The sequence below is a fragment of the Bombus bifarius genome, unplaced genomic scaffold (assembly GCF_011952205.1).
Source record: "Bombus bifarius isolate JDL3187 unplaced genomic scaffold, Bbif_JDL3187 scf7180000008047, whole genome shotgun sequence".
NCBI lineage: Eukaryota > Metazoa > Arthropoda > Insecta > Hymenoptera > Apidae > Bombus > Bombus bifarius.
The window spans coordinates 1,190,922-1,206,776 of NW_022884413.1; the positions used below are offsets into that span (position 1 = coordinate 1,190,922).

Below are 15,855 nucleotides of genomic sequence, written 5' to 3' on the forward strand. Positions count from 1 at the left end.
CAAATTAATAATTGTTTGTTTTACTATGTACCTGTATTATTACGGAAAGTTAATTTAAACAATTAGATAATCAAAATAAGAACACGGCTCGTAAGCAGTACTTATGAAAACACCTTTTTATTTGATGGACATTATACAGAGTATGTTTCAGATTTAATTGTTATCCAAGGACATTTCTTTTTGTGTTAACAATAATTAGACGTATGTTTTGATATTTTCATTGCTGCAAACTTCTTTCCCCATCTTCCATTTTTGAATCATAAATTAAATTCTCTAATAAGTGACCAATAAAAAAGGTAGAAAATATTACAAGTCTACAGGGAAATCAGACTCAGATAATACAATCGAAAGGATGTCTTGTATATCTTCCCTCCAGTAAAGTCATATGTACAATTATTAACTCCTGTGAGACTTCGAGTCATTGATTGTTGTTGAAACGAATAAGTTAACTGCATTATAAAATGAGATTGGAAGTAAAATCGTGTTTTCCTTTTAACTAAATTTCACAAGCTTTTCAGCGTGTGTACAGTCTTCTTTGAGTTTATCTGGAAAAATGTACGAAAATTAATTTTACTTTTGCTATGTATTTAATGCATTTAGTAACGAAACTTTGTTTTTTAGTGTATGGCTATAATAGACGCTATGTCGAGGAAACGCACCACAGCGGGAATCTGATCACCATCTTTCTTTTACATGTTTGTGCAATGCCAAATACAAATAACTTAAGTATAGGCATGAATTAACATGTTTATATATTTAAGTCTATTTTTGAATATTATTAACACAGTTACACGTACATTAAGTGATTACGATATTAACGAAATACAAATAGTAAATGTAAAACTCACAATATTTTTTCCCACAATTTCTTCAATACCTAAAATTGTTTAGAACTTTTGTTCCTCAAGACCATGCTTGAATAACATGAGTACAGGCACAGATTCACCGTCGATCTCGCGATATTCCATTAATGCTACAATACCATCAATATCCATAGATTCGCCAGTGAAAAATTGTAGGTCTTTGAAACGACTTAATATGTCTTTCATTACTTTATTTGTGTTTGTTTTAAAAACTTCCACTTGATCAGGAGCTTCCTCTTCCAATTTTGCTACCAATCTAATGAAAATTGCGTTATTAATATTGCTTTAATATTACTAAAGTAATAGTTTACACTACTATAGGAAAAATAATTACTTCTTCATATAATCCTTCAAGTACAAGGTATAGGATTTTTTGTCTGTAAATGCAAAAGTTTCTTGCAGCCGATGATTCATAACTACATCTACACCGGATTCCACCGTTTCTTCCGTTCCTTCATCAGCTTCTTCAGCAGATGGGTTGAATCCAGCAATATCAATGTCACCTGATTTACGAGTGACTACCTAGTTATAAAAAATTTAAGTAAAGATATTAATACAACGAATACAATATAAATAAGTATTCAGACAACTATATAAGTTTAATACACGTTATCCAAATACAATTTAAAAATAAGAGTAAAAAGATAGGTACCTTGCCATATACTTCATATACAACATTATCAATCAACTTTATTTTGTAGGTGTCAGAAAACATTTCATCGCCTGAAATATAAATTTTAAAATAAAAATATGACCTTTAATATAGTAAAATTAATTAATTATATAAAACTTATATTATTTCGTAAAATTTAACTTTATAAATTTTGTATAAAGTAATTATCAAACCTTCAAAATAATCATTTTATTGCAGCAGAGTTAGTTTAAAAAAAGAGTTAATTTAAAATAATAATCTCTACTCTTCCTTAAAATATGTAATTAGTGTCAAATGTATCATTTTCCTAATGAAATGAGTCATTTCGAACATATGGAGAGGTTATAAATTAGAATATTAAATATTCAAGCAGTATGATGTTTCTATAATATGAGAAACCATTAAAAACATGTTTAACTATATATTTTCACATTTACACAATTAAAACCGTAGTCAGGAAACATTTTATAGTTATTACTCTTAAAATTTTGGTCCTCGTGATAGAAACGTCACTGCTAGTCCGTTTGCAATCAAGCGTAATATTTTATTTCTTAGTATATGAAAAAGTTTGAAAAAATATTCATTACACGTGTTATTTAATGATATTCTAAATTTACGTACCAGTAAAAATATCCTTGTAAATCTTCATGTTGGAAGATGGAGAAAGATTTAATTACAGCTAAACTAAACAAGACTCACTCTCCCCGAAAGAACGAACCGGAAGGGAGCGCAGTACTGAAAGATTGCAGCCAACTTCATTGCATTCTTTTATCTTTTACCTGTTTGCCAACATAAAGATCTAAAATCATTATACATTTCCGGAACAAGGCATATCCGGTTATTTTATATATGCAAAAGAAGTAGTTTGTCAATTATACAGATTATATTTTTATTTTATTGTAATTAAAAGTAGACGCATTAAAAATCATTTTAATTATCATTTTAATCTTTCGAAAATAAATCTTTGATTTATATTTTTTATGCTTTCAGTTTTTAAAATATACTATTAATGTAATTTAATAACAATTTATAATTAATAACTAAATATTAGTTAATTTATACGTTATTTGTTTAGTATATATAAATAAAATGCATGAATATCAGTTATAAACTAAATTAAAAGAAATTGTAAGGATTCAAAAAATCGCAAGGAACATTAATTTTCAAGTAAGGCTTCATTAGAAATTGTAAGTGTTTTGCATAATTTTGTTTCGTTTTGCTTTGCTACCTCTGTTAATAGTGTGAAGAAATATTTAGGCACATTTTAATGCTAATATAAAAATACAATAATGTATGTTACATTGTTCGGACAGAATCAGAGACACTCTACTTATCTCTGTCTATCTCGTAGAAGGGGATCTTTTCTTGTCCTGTATCTTGATTTTTTCAACTCAAAGGATAGATGGTTTTCCCTAGCGAGTGTTCAGGCCTGTTTATATGACCGCGGCTAACATCGCGCTAATTCCGATAAAATTTTTATTTTTGGTTCCAGTTTATAAATTATTGGATATTTTAGAAAAATTATTTTTACATTTATTTTTAATTTTTACTTTATTTCAAAAAATGATATATTGCAATTAAAAAAATTTATTTTAATAGTTAACATTGTAATTATTTCTCCTATTTGTCATATAACTTATATAATTATCAAATATACCCAATTTATTACTTTACTCGGAGATAAGAATAATAAAAAGAGGAGAATTTTATGTTGCAATAAACTGTAAAATTATAACAAGCAGCCATTTTCAAATTTCATATTGATGCAAATACCGTTTTCCTTCCTAACGGTTACTTCCTGTTTCCGAGAAAACAGACCACGTTTGACCATCGACTTAAGTGCATCTGTACGAAATTGATTTCTTGTTCAGGTCTCAATAAATTTTGAAAGTTCGTATCTCATAGTAACAACAAATATGGAGAACGGGCAAGGAGAGGCAATTCCTCAAACAGAGACTCAAACAGAAATTAAAACAAAGGTTGTAGACGAGACTAAAATAAATGATGCCAATGTCGAGGTTAAAGACGAGAAGCCGGTTTCTGAGGAACTTTCCCCAAAAGTAAAATCTGAGGAACCATCTAGCGAACTGTTAGAAAGAATAAAAAATCAAGTCGAGGTAATATTTTATTAATTAACCAATTATTATGGAAATAAGATATCCATTCATTTATATCTCATGATTCAATATATGTATAGGTATAGATATATGTAGATATTCTTCAACGTAATTAAAAAGTTTAATTTTCATAGCTTTCTTATAACATAAATGGCAATAATACAATTTAATTAATAAAAATTTCGATATTTCTAGTTTTACTTTGGAGATGTGAATATGCAAAGAGATAAATTTCTCATTGAGCAAACAAAATTGGACGAAGGATGGGTTCCTATGACTATTATGTTAAATTTCAAATTGTTGGCCTCTATGAGTCAAGATATCAATGTTATATTAGAAGCCATAAAATCAAGTGAACTTATGGAAATATCTGAAGATAGAAAAAAGATTCGTCGTTCTCCAAAGCATCCTTTGCCAATATATAACGAAGAATATAGGAAGGCACAGGAGGCCAAGACAGTTTACGTAAAAGGATTTCCTTTACAGGACACCACTATTGAGAAGCTTAAAACGTTTTTCAGTGCTTATGAACCAGTTGATAATATCGTTGTAAGTATCTGACTCTTGTGCAATAGATGTATTATTTTCAGATCAGAGTGGAAAAAATTTGCAAATAATGCTTAGATCTTCAGACCATTTTCTTGTTTAATAGATGAGGAAGTATATGGATAAAGAAAAGAAGCTTCAATTTAAAGGTTCCATTTTCGTGCAGTTCAAAACTCTAGAGGATGCAAAAGCCTTTATGGTTAGGGAATCTGTAAAATATGGAGACACTGAATTAATTAAGATGTGGTCGTAAGTTAATCGGATTATATATCTCTGCTATAAAAGTTTTAGTAATATTTTATACTTAATTTAATACTTTGAGATTTTAGATCTGACTATTATCAATCTAAAACACAGGAAAGGGAAGGTAGGAGACAAAAAAGATCAGAAGTAAAAGCAAAGAAAAGTGAATCTGTTGATATGGAATTTGTTAGTATACAATTTATTTTATACATTTATTTTCATAATTAAACATAATAACAAAATGTTCAATTTTTTAGGAGACAACAGAATATAATGATAAAGAGAAAGAAGGCGACAAGGTAAATCTATTTCCAAAGGGTTGTGTGATTTATTTTACTAATGTACCTGATGAATGTATAAGAGAAGATATTAAGGAATGTCTAGGTGAATTAGGTGCGAATGTTGCATTTGTTGACTTTAATAAAGGTGATGCAGCGGGATATGCTCGATTACAGGGAGAAAATGACGCAAAAACAGTAATTGACAAAATGCATGAAAGTAAAGTGAGTATTTCAAATTATTTTTTGTTATTTTTAAGTTCGTAATATTATATTTTATTTCGTGAAAATTTTTTTCATTTATTTTATAAGATATCTATACGCGGTAAAGATGTAACCTGTTCTGTCCTTGAGAGTGAAGAAGAAGAAAAATATTTTATGAAAGTGAGACAACAAATGGCAAATTCTAGGCAAAGGAATTTTAAAGGAAAGAGAGGCAAAAAAGGTCAGTAGAATGGTGTATATAAATAGCTTTTTTTTAAATAGTACTATTCTTGCTCCGTAATGATGCTTTGCCATGCTAATACTGAGAGATCAGTTTTTTGGATTTCAATGAGTTAAACTTACAAATGTCACTGAACATTTCATGATTACAAAATTTACATGTCATCAAAATGAAGCATATGTAAAATTTGTGAAAATTATGTTGCAGGCCGTAACACACGAGTAGCAAGTAAAAGACGTATGAGTGAGAGCAGTGATGTGGTTCCTGCTAAAAGAGGGAATAATTCAGTTGAATAATTCAGAAATATTATTTATCTTGGAGAAACCAAAACTTGTATAATTATTCAACTAAACATGTATATTAATCATAGTTTTATTATACAGATACTTATTGTATAAAATAAGAAAAGATAGATGTTACACTACTATATATTCAAGGTAGATAAAACTACTTTAAGCGCATATTCTTTTGTTATGCTTCGAGCAGTGTGTATTATTTAAAAAGATAAAAGTACAACACCGTTTATATTTGTAAATTGTACATTATTTCATAGTCCCACGTGTAATTTAATACACTGTTAGCTTATAAGGATATGAGTAATTATATTAATTGGAGATGGAAATGTATTTAGAAATCAGCATTTTATTGTTTTACAGTGAAATTTACAAAGATGTTTCGTCTATTCTGCTACTTAAATTTCACTGTTATTTGTTCAATAATCCCGTTCACACAGCTTAACGAATAGTCATAATGTGCTGATGATTCATACCATTCGCAAACAATACTTGATGAGTATTCCTTTTCTAATCTTTTCTTTGTGAAACGGTGTATTGAAAATAATCGAAATCGATAGTACAATTACGCGACACCGTGCATAGTATGATTGCTATCTAAAGTACAACGTTATGTCCTTAATCATACCAATACGCTTTCATTACTTCATGTGCCTCAGAAAATGCGTACAATCGATTAGATAAATTCGACTATATTAAACAGGTGTTTTTATCTTTTTACATGACGATTGAAATGTCGTTTGCTGTTATTCGTGATGCTTTTCTTCTTCCGGAGAAAAACTTGTCTCTTAGTAGAATGATTGTATTATGTAATATGTTTTTGATAATCAGTCTGGATTACGAAGTATGTCAGGGAACAAATTTATAAAAAATTAATAGTATCTTTAAAATGAAATGTATGTACATATATAGTATCGGTAACATTTAATTTTATCAACTAATGGAAGAATCATGACCATGAGTATCCGTTTGTACGAAAATTATGATGAAGTAAGCTTTGCTTTTAATTTAGTTAAGAAATAATGTTAAAACATGCGTAATATAACGTACAGTAATTAAAATTATGCAAATAGTATAGAGACAAAGTATCTGAAAAAAAGATAAATCCCTTTATAACATTATAATTTACACCGAGCTTTATAAGTCCAATTTCTTCGTTAATTCTTAATGTATGTATAACACAGACATCAGATTCAGCTTAAAAAATCCTATAAAGACGAATGATATTTGCATAAACGTGGGCGTAATCTCGCCTTAGATTACTTGGTCGAAGAGGTGTAGATAATATTTAATTTAAAGGAAATTGTGTTCCACTTTATGATTACGTTTTGAGCACATGTTGTCACCAGAGAACCATCGATAATTCCGCAAGTGCAGTGCGAGTTCCACTCAAATTGAACCATTAAACATGTAATTTCCTTTTGTTTACTTTAACCCAGAACTTTCACACAACATTCGCATGAGATTCTAATGCGAATACGAGAACTGATCTCTTTCAGTATCGAGTGCTTAAATATACATTTTTTTAGGTTTTGTTTCTCTTTTTCTCTTTAAATTATTTTAAATAATGAGGGATGATATCAAGATAACGAGGAGGCAACGCAAAATTGACAGAGTTCTTCAACTTCCGCTTTATACTATTTATATGCCACGTAATAAAGTGGAATATGTATATTCATAGTACAAATAAAAAACAGAAATAAATAATAATTCCTGTCTTTTAATAAACAAAGACGAATAATTTTCAACGACAAATGAAACTAACATAATGATTTTTATCTATAAATTTTGTTTTTGATTTTTAAAAAATATTGATATTGATCACAGTGACACTACGAAGTACAATTATCATCATTTAAATTTTAGAAATCATTTCAGACGACCATTCTCTCATACAATTTTCTACGGATCGTGTTACACAGACGTTATTTAATTTATTATCTCTGTGCGATTTTGTGCACGGTTTCCAATACCTGGAGTAGGAAAGACACGAAACCACTTTTAAGTTGTATAGACAAACGCAAATAGAAATTTTTCATGAGCCCAGCGTCAGTTATACCACGAGTTACTCTAATTACATGATCATTATGTCAGCTACGAGAAGAACACTTGAAAGAACACTGATTGTGACAGTTACAGTGTTGACTTATGGATTTTTATCATCGATTCCATTCTTCGTCAAATATACTGTCAGATTAAACAATTTTAGAGATACGACCTTTTTCCAACTTTTGTCTATTTCAATATGCGAGATAAATATCATAGTTTAGAATTTACTTTGCTTTTTAAGTGTAAAATAAAGAACAAATAAAAAGAAAAGATATATCTGTTAGATTTTAATTATTCGACAGTATATTTGTAGAAAATCGAAACCGGCTTCCTAGACACTTGATTTCGTAAATGTTTCATTCTTAGTTAACAATACTGTTCTTGTAGTCAAGTTAAGTAATTCTTGACAAGAAATTAATTAGTTGAAATTTGATGAACTCATTTCGAATCGCTTTGTAATACAACTTTGATAGCATTCCATAGAAGAAACACATCGTATCCTGCAAAGAAATACACTCAAAATGCTCATAAAGTCTTACGTGCATGATAGAGGAACACTCGTAGTCTGCTAAGTCTTCCTTTAAAGCACTTTGTCTTTTCAGTGACATATGGCAGTTATCGCTGTTTATACATCAGAATAATTAGAGAGTACTTAACATACAATTGAATGTCGCTTTAGAACTCATTGTTCTTTAGAGTTTCCTCCAACAATTGTTGAAAGTAACACCAATAGTCTTCACTCTTCATCGATATCTCACTGCAACTCAAACAGATAATTTTCTTTGTCAACCTGTGCTACGTGTCATAACCAGACACTTGTTAATCCATATCCCTGTAAACTTTTTCAAAACTTAGACTCGCCAGTCGCCGCAAAATCTATGAAAGTCACCTTCTTGGTTTTCATGTTGCCCTCTTGGGGCAACCCCTAATGCTATACGGATATCTCTTGTATTTGCACACGTTTTTTAATAGTATTGGTGCCACTAGTAGTACTCAAGGAGCTGGTCGTTCTCGTGGGAGGTTTCGGAGGAATGGGATCCTTGTGGATGGCGTTGCTGGTCCCGTGGCTAAGTTTCTGTTCACTTTTAGGCTGTTCATCGACATCTGTCGATTGACTCTGAGCAATCTGTTGATGTTCCTGGATCGAAGGGCTTCTTGCAAGGGTAGTATACGATGGTGGAGGTTCTTGCGCTGGCCTAGGACTTTCTGGAGCTTTCATAGACGATCTGGTAGTCATCGGTAGTGATTCTTGCCCGTTTGGCGTGCAGTCCATCGTGGCTCTCTTTTTGTCACGATCCCTCTGATAGTAAATGCCGGCGAATATCAGCATGTTGAGCACCAATAACATGCAACCGATTCCTACGGTGATTGCTAGGGCTGTAGTAGTACTGTAGTAATGACGAGAAGCTAATCTTTGTAAAAGTTCAGCGTCGTCTTCCGAATCGTCCAGAATAGGAGTAATGTCTTCGGTAATACTGTCGTCACCTGTAGATGTGCTGCACGCTGTTGTCGACGAGGCGCTCATCTTGGTTGTCGCTACAAGCGGCAGAGGAGTGTACCACTCGTCTCGTACTGGTCCTGAAAGATTCAACACTTGCATTCTAATTACTCTATTCGTTGGGTGAATTAAACGTTACTTACATCGTGTATGATAGGGACAGGTTTCTTTTAATTGTAATGATTACATAATTGAATTTTTTTTATAATACATAGATATAATTTCAGTACAAAATGTAATATGGCAAGCGTAAGATAGATACAGGTATTCGTGCCAGTATGATTGAAGTTTTTCGTTCCTAATCTTTTTATACAAAGTACTAGTTAATAATATTAACTTAGCTGGTAGATAGTATATATTTCGCGCGAATCGAAAACAAAATGTATTTTTTTTTTTAATTTAAATTATTTGAAGAAGAAGTTTTTAGTTTCTTACCTGCATAAAAGTGGTCACCTCTTTCTCGAAAATGATGATGCCGCATTGAGACATCGTCGTCTCCGGGTCGATGCAGTTGTGGTATCAGATTTAGCCAAACCGCCATTTTATGGCCACGGTAGTGGCTCTTCATTTTCGGTTTCATCGCTGAAACGATTAATCACCGATATTATTCTCTAATTACATACGACATATAGTGTATACGCGGCACAAGTATTTAAATAAATGAAAAAAGAAGCGGATAGGAGGAAAAGAAAAGATACGTAGCAGGAATAAACTCACCAATTGTGAGATACTGTTGAGTACCCGTTTCGTATTGTTCCCATGTGAGACCACGGTATCGCGTTTTCTCCTTCGGTGTCCCATAATCCACCGATTCGATTTTGTGTGGCTCGTTCGGATTGCCGGTTTTCGCGAAATTCGTGAAAAACGTGAGAACTGCCTCGGCGACGCCCTGATCCTGTCGGGAATAATTCCGGGGAAAGAAAGCTCCTCCAGCCACCAGTGGCAACCCGAAGATATACGGTATATCCTCGCCACGAATGCTGCCCAGACGCTGAAACAAAATTATTTCGTTCGTTGGTGGCATGTACGTGTAACGTTCGAAACCTGCGGCAAATGCTGCTCAAAACGGTATTCGATATCGACGCCGGAAATTATTTTCAGCTACGGATAACCATTATCGACGAGAGAACTCTTTTTTTTGACGAGGGAATTCTTTTTTGCCCACTTTCGCCCACTATGACTTTTTATTAATATTACTCACAATCAATTAGGAGAAAGAAATAAACGTGGAAATTCCACGATAAGAGAATCAAATACGCGCAAACTCGAAGACTAAGAGATTTAGAAATTTCAAGATCTAAACGCTTAAAGATTCGAATGAACGTCTCATACTATCTTTTCAAACTATCTTACCCCTTGAATAATTACCACGCTATCCAGATAATTCTTAGAAACAGCGGTTCTTTCATCTAATATATAATATATAAAGTTTGTCCGAAAGAAAGTTTCCGCTCAAAAATTACGCAGATTAACGACCGCGTCGTTCATTATCACGTTTTCCTTTCGAGGACGACTCGATGACAACGAAACAAAAATTCCTGTCGGCCCAGCTGTTCGACGATTAATTATTTTAATCCGATTCGATAATTTTAATTGGAAAGCAGCGTGAATCACGCGGAGACACAGCCAATTCTATTTGTGCGTTCGACAGAATGTCTGGGTCGCGATGCAAATCCTGTTAATTCAGAGCGCAAGCAAATGGGATTTACAGCTGCCTGCCGACTTAAATGTCGCCTGGATCTACTAGAAGCTCGTGGATGGGCTGCAGATCGGTATATGCATGTGCATACATTTGGAAGACACGCCGAAGAAACGAACAGCGAATTAGCATATTGCTGGAGGATCTACCGTCTCGTCTCCTGGCACCCATACAGTCGGATCGTTTAACGGATGAACCGTTTAGCTTTGTTCCGTTAAATACGTTGTAGCTTGTTGAATGAGTCCCAAGTGAATTTCGTTAATGTGGTTTACCTAAGCGTGGCTTCTTCAAGATACTCAATTTACCGGCAAAGAAGCTTAATTTTCGAGTTTAAAGTAACGCTCGGGTCAATGACTCTCGGCTTGTTCTTCGACGTGGTAGTTCCAGCGTGCGTTGTTATCTTAATTCCCGTTTTTAGATTTTTTTAGGGGTTCTATTTGCAAAGAAGGGACCTGAGAACGCGTGTGCGAATCAACGTTATTATTGATGATACTTTCAGAGTACCAACATAGAGAGAAACATTTGTTCCTTGTCAAATATTTAGTGTATTTATTATTATTATTATTATTATTATTACTTTATTATTATTTATCATGTACTAATTTTATTGACATAATATGCCAAGAGGTTAAGGGGTTAGCTTAATCTCAGTTAACAAGTGGTGTAGGTCAGTGTATAGTCAGCCAGAGTATACGCAGTATATGGTCAGATAAATAGATAAGATTGGTAACTGCTACTATGTATTATTATAATCGTAGAAATTTAATTGTTCGATTATTTAATGAATTTCATAGAACGGATTGTACTGCAGTTTACTAAATAACAGACAATAATAAAAATTATAACAAGAAATGCAGTCCGTACAGTTTATTGAGAAAAGTATGCGACTTCTTCGATAAAAAGAATTCCTTTTTGGCCCAAAAGTTTTCCTATCACGTCAAACATATTAAATTATACTTAATATTTCATTATATCATCTTTATAAATCATATTTACAATTACACGATATTCAATTTTCATTTTGTCAGTTTGCAAATTGTCGAGTTGTCAGATTTGAATTCGTTACATTTCGACTTTTTACTAGAAATTTACAGTTTCCTCTCTTTTGCCTCTTCTATGCCGAATTTCTATTCGAATTAGCCAACGATATTTTTTCCTAACGTTTCTAAATGCACGGACGACGCACTGATTAGGCTCGCGTTTCGAGTTTCAGTCACGACACTGAAACTTATTAAGCGAGATGGCCTTTCACGGGCGTGCACGCGACTCGACTTCCGTTTAATTAAAATTTCGCTTTGTACGTCCACAGTTGGCCATAGCGTGGCAGCTAAACGCACTAAATCGCTATTAACCGTGACCCGAGAACGAAACTCGTTAACTTGAAGTTCCTGCCTCTCTCCCTCTTGACGTATGGACAACTACCGGTCTTATGAGCGCATCGCGATTACACAATGAACTAGTTAAAATCATCAGATTGCTGACGCGCATAAATTTCGAAGAACGACGACAAATTGCTTTAAATCAAATTTGCCAATCAAATGCGTAGGACAACAATTTTACATTTACATAAGCAACACAATTACATCTTGAAAGTGCGATAATTCAAAATGGATAAAAGACACGAAAAGGAGCAATGTATTACCGTTCGATCTGTACAAACACCGAAAATATTTCCTTCCATTTCAAAGTAAGAAACAGACAGAGCGAAAGACCAAGAACAGCATTCGAGCTCACAGCTCGTTCGGATTGCCTCTTTAATCTTCCGTTTTCCTGGAATCCATTCCGATCTTGGACTTCTCGCAGCTTTATGCTCGTGCTTGTCTTCCGACTAACCGCTGCCCATGATTTCACGATGAAGCTACTGTGACCTAATCAAACGTCTCATGGGACCAGTGGAAGGACGTTTGCGTTACCCCAGAAGACTACGACGATGTAAATTAAGCGTGACTCTATGTTGGAACTTTGCCTCGACGTTAGACTCTTGGAAGTTTGCGTTATTAAGTCTATTAATCTATCGGGTAGTTGGTTAATTGAGCCATGTGATGTATGAGTTTTCAAACGGTAATGATTCGTCAACTGGAAAATTCGTTGTTTCTTAAAAGTCAATGGATAGTACAGTTTATTGAAATTATCTTTCTATCTCTATCGATATTCCACTTGTAGAATTACGTATTAATCTGTACCAATTAACTAGTTATGTATTAATTTACGCGTACAACTAGTCTGACCTCATACTGACGTATTCTCCTTACCAGTAGCGACGGTCGACGTATAAGCGAGCAAGTAGAATATACGTTTCATTGGCCAGACGAGTAACACAGAGGTTGAAGCGGTAGAGAAGCTCTATAATTTATTAACCCTCGATATGAATTAACCAGCGTAACATACAATTTCGTTAATAACATCGGCGCAACCATGCAAGGTAGCTCTCGCAGTAGAAATTCTTCCACTTAGCTTTTTTCCATCTCTTACCACAATGTAATTGTGATCAACTTCTGTATGCTTCTTTAACAAAAATAACGAAGACACTCGAGGGTCTCGTTCATCCTACATGTATAATTTTATGTAAAATTAACTCGAAGTTAAGCCGGTTCTCTGGCTCGCGCGTTCCACTTTCCACTTTTAGTCGAGTCAAGAGCTGTATGAAAAACTACCATACCATCTTTAATATTTCGCTGTGTTTGGCGAGAACGAGAGGAAGGGCATTGGTAGTGTGTGTACTTAAAAAATTTCGCGAAGAATCAAAGAAGTTGCGAATAAAATGGCGTCGACGACGACGACCAAAGGAAGAAAGAAAAAAAAAAAAGAAACAGCTTTCGTCGAGAAATAAGTTTACGACTGAAGTGGTTCAAAGAGCCACGGTTTACTGTCGACACTTCATGCGGGCGTTTCAATCGTTAAAAGACCCGGTTCCTTTTAAATTACTTCCAACATCTGTCGCGTTCTTGTATTTACGAATGGAAAAGGGATCGAGTACTGTAGGTCGCGAGTGATTTGTATAAAAGACTATAAATTATTTCCTACGTGTATACACTGTGTTCCAAAATTCGTGGTACGAGTAAAGTAAATGGAAGTTCCGACGAAAATCAAGAATAATAACATTACGTTCGAACTGTACATTTTGTAAGTTTATCTACACACAACTAAAACTAATTTAGCAGCAAACTTGAAAAATACAAACAAGTTTCAAAACTGACTTTACCGTATAAGAAAATCAGCCAAATAAATTTCAAGAATAATCCCACCGTTAAAAATTCTAATTCAACGCACCAGTCGTTTTCTTCGTTATCGGATACATAAAACGCACGCTCGATTCCCTGTAAAACGTGCAATCTTTTCCACAAACCTGCAAAAGGCTGTTGTCTTTGGTTTGATGGCTGAAGTGGTAGAAGAACGTTTTGGCTCCCCTTCTGGCGTGATAAAAGGCAATCCTCATGAGTGGAGCTACGGTATGACCATCGCTCAACGCCTCCATCGTCGAATCCCTTATAATGATAGGATGAAGGATAGGCTTGTCCCAGTCCGTATACTCGTTCCTCACCGCGGAGAAAATCTCGTTCAAATGATATACATAAGCGTTCCTAATGAACGTTCGTAAAATTCGATTTCGATGATCCTCTTCGAATCCGTACTGAATATCGTTCGCGTTAAAATCTAAATTCGACTCCGTAGTAGACACACCAAGGATAAGAGGTACTTTGATGAACGTGTCGCTGGCTCGTTCCATATCCAGCCCTGGATCGGGATTGTTTTGGTCCACTGGCAAGCCTGGTCCGATCCGTGGCACGAATCTGAAGCGGAAGACGAGACGAATTAGCGCGATTCATTGCTCGTCAGGATACCGAATTGGTACGGTGTTCCCCGTGTCGATCGATAAGGCGACCAAGTAAATCGGGTGCCAACAATAGCGTGATCCGACTCGCGAAAACTTGCGCTAGCCGATTAGCGACTACACTTATGCTTTGATCTGGAATAAACGGTACTATGATTTTGGCTTGGGCGCTATAGCGTTCGATATAGCATGGGATTTTAGGGTTATAATTACGAGATACTACGATGAGAGCTTGCGCGTAGTTTTCATAGTCGCGTTGGTGTAATTGCACATTGGCTTAATCGTACAATTTCGTAGTAGACTTTTCAGGATGTTTTACCGTGGTTAACGTATGTTTGCGTTAAGAATGATCGTATAATTAATTTTTCAAGCTAAAGTTCGTTGCTCTCATTAAGTTTTCTATAAATGAATAATGAAATAAATTGCGCATGATTGTTCAAGATTTGATTATTTCAACTATACGAATCACTATACAAATATATGTTTATGATTTTTCCTGTCATTAACTTTTTTTTTTTGGATCGAGTACTTTACACGTATAGATGTATAACATCTCTTTTAAGTTGACATTTGATATTGTAAATCGTAGATGATCGATAACTTGATTCGCATTATGGACGGGCCGCGATCTTTTTATGCCGGTAAACGTAATAAAATACAGATAAAGTACAGTCAGATTTTAAAAGATACGTTTCGTTCAAGATCACGGGAACTTTATTGGATTCTTTCGTGCGGAGAACAATAATATCGGCGACTCGGAGCTTTTTATTTCGCGCAGGTAACGCACGAGGAATTTTTACATGGAATTTACGGGCAGCTATTCACGGATCTTGCATCAGCCTCGAATCCAGATCGTAAAGAGTTACTATCTTACCGGATTTCCGGCAGTTCGACGGCCATGAGCTCACGCAGAGGAATGCCGCGTAGACAGTTGGCAATATCTTCGTCGTCCTCGGTGGAACATCCTATTTGCTTTGCTACTTTCGATCGTAAGTCGTTCGGATCGTGAACAGACGCCCATGGGCTTAACGCTGAGCCACTCGATAACACGACTCGATGAAAAAGGCCTGCAAACATTGATCGACACATTTTGTTAACGAACTTGACGATCTCTCAGCAGCACCGAGAAATCGATAAACAAGGCGAATCCTGTGTTTTCAAATGTTTCCGCTTGTATCTTCGAGCTACGTCTGGTTAAAACCTACTGTTAGCACGCGACGACAATTTTCATTTCCATTCTCTATTATTTCGCGGAAAATGAAAGGTAAAATGGATCGTAAGGACATCGCGATAAATTACATTGAAGATAGGAAACGAAGCGCCTTCTTCGCCATCGTCTC

The 15,855-nt window shown here is 34.4% G+C and overlaps 3 protein-coding genes and 1 non-coding gene across 5 annotated transcripts in view; 2 read left to right on the top strand and 2 right to left on the bottom strand.

Moving 5' to 3' along the window:
- Window positions 1-91: 91 nt before the first annotated feature.
- On the bottom strand, window positions 92-2,289 carry LOC117207872 (translationally-controlled tumor protein homolog). The gene is made up of 5 exons (XM_033448536.1): window positions 2,137-2,289; window positions 1,516-1,586; window positions 1,198-1,385; window positions 849-1,119; window positions 92-545 (listed from the first exon to the last, which is right to left on the bottom strand). The coding sequence occupies exons 1-4, from the start codon at window positions 2,162-2,164 to the stop codon at window positions 888-890; spliced, it is 519 nt and encodes a 172-aa protein (XP_033304427.1). The 5' UTR covers window positions 2,165-2,289; the 3' UTR covers window positions 92-545; window positions 849-887.
- A 1,004-nt stretch (window positions 2,290-3,293) lies between these two features.
- LOC117207878 (la protein homolog) lies at window positions 3,294-5,735 on the top strand. The gene is made up of 7 exons (XM_033448549.1): window positions 3,294-3,632; window positions 3,828-4,181; window positions 4,285-4,427; window positions 4,508-4,607; window positions 4,679-4,924; window positions 5,012-5,144; window positions 5,352-5,735. The coding sequence occupies exons 1-7, from the start codon at window positions 3,432-3,434 to the stop codon at window positions 5,438-5,440; spliced, it is 1,266 nt and encodes a 421-aa protein (XP_033304440.1). The 5' UTR covers window positions 3,294-3,431; the 3' UTR covers window positions 5,441-5,735.
- On the top strand, window positions 5,199-5,283 carry LOC117208008. Its single transcript, XR_004487616.1, has one exon. It is a non-coding gene; the product is annotated as a small nucleolar RNA U6-53/MBII-28 (small nucleolar RNA).
- Window positions 5,736-6,675: 940 nt separating the features above from the next.
- Window positions 6,676-15,855, bottom strand: part of LOC117207877 (neuroligin-4, Y-linked-like) — a 37,327-nt gene continuing 28,147 nt past the window's right edge. Inside the window, exons 5-9 of one of the 2 annotated variants that reach the window (XM_033448548.1) lie at window positions 15,390-15,582; window positions 14,030-14,474; window positions 9,702-9,975; window positions 9,420-9,566; window positions 6,676-9,064 (exon numbers count right to left, since the gene is read on the bottom strand). In XM_033448548.1, the coding sequence (XP_033304439.1) occupies window positions 8,418-9,064; window positions 9,420-9,566; window positions 9,702-9,975; window positions 14,030-14,474; window positions 15,390-15,582 (1,706 nt within the window). In that variant the 3' untranslated portion in view covers window positions 6,676-8,417. The remainder of the gene's footprint in view (window positions 9,065-9,419; window positions 9,567-9,701; window positions 9,976-14,029; window positions 14,475-15,389; window positions 15,583-15,855) is intronic. The other variant, XM_033448546.1, reaches the window with a different exon arrangement.

Excerpts from the sequence above, each read along its gene's own strand:
- LOC117207872 (XM_033448536.1), bottom strand. The coding sequence starts at position 2,164 with ATGAAGATTTACAAGGATATTTTTACTG. Across the intron at positions 1,386-1,515 it reads TATATGAAGTATATGGCAAG|GTAGTCACTCGTAAATCAGG; the intron begins GTACCTATCTTT and ends TTTTATAACTAG. Across the intron at positions 1,120-1,197 it reads TTGAAGGATTATATGAAGAA|ATTGGTAGCAAAATTGGAAG; the intron begins GTAATTATTTTT and ends AATTTTCATTAG.
- LOC117207878 (XM_033448549.1), top strand. The coding sequence starts at position 3,432 with ATGGAGAACGGGCAAGGAGAGGCAATTCCTCAAACAGAGACTCAAACA. Across the intron at positions 3,633-3,827 it reads GAATAAAAAATCAAGTCGAG|TTTTACTTTGGAGATGTGAA; the intron begins GTAATATTTTAT and ends CGATATTTCTAG. Across the intron at positions 4,428-4,507 it reads GAATTAATTAAGATGTGGTC|ATCTGACTATTATCAATCTA; the intron begins GTAAGTTAATCG and ends TTGAGATTTTAG.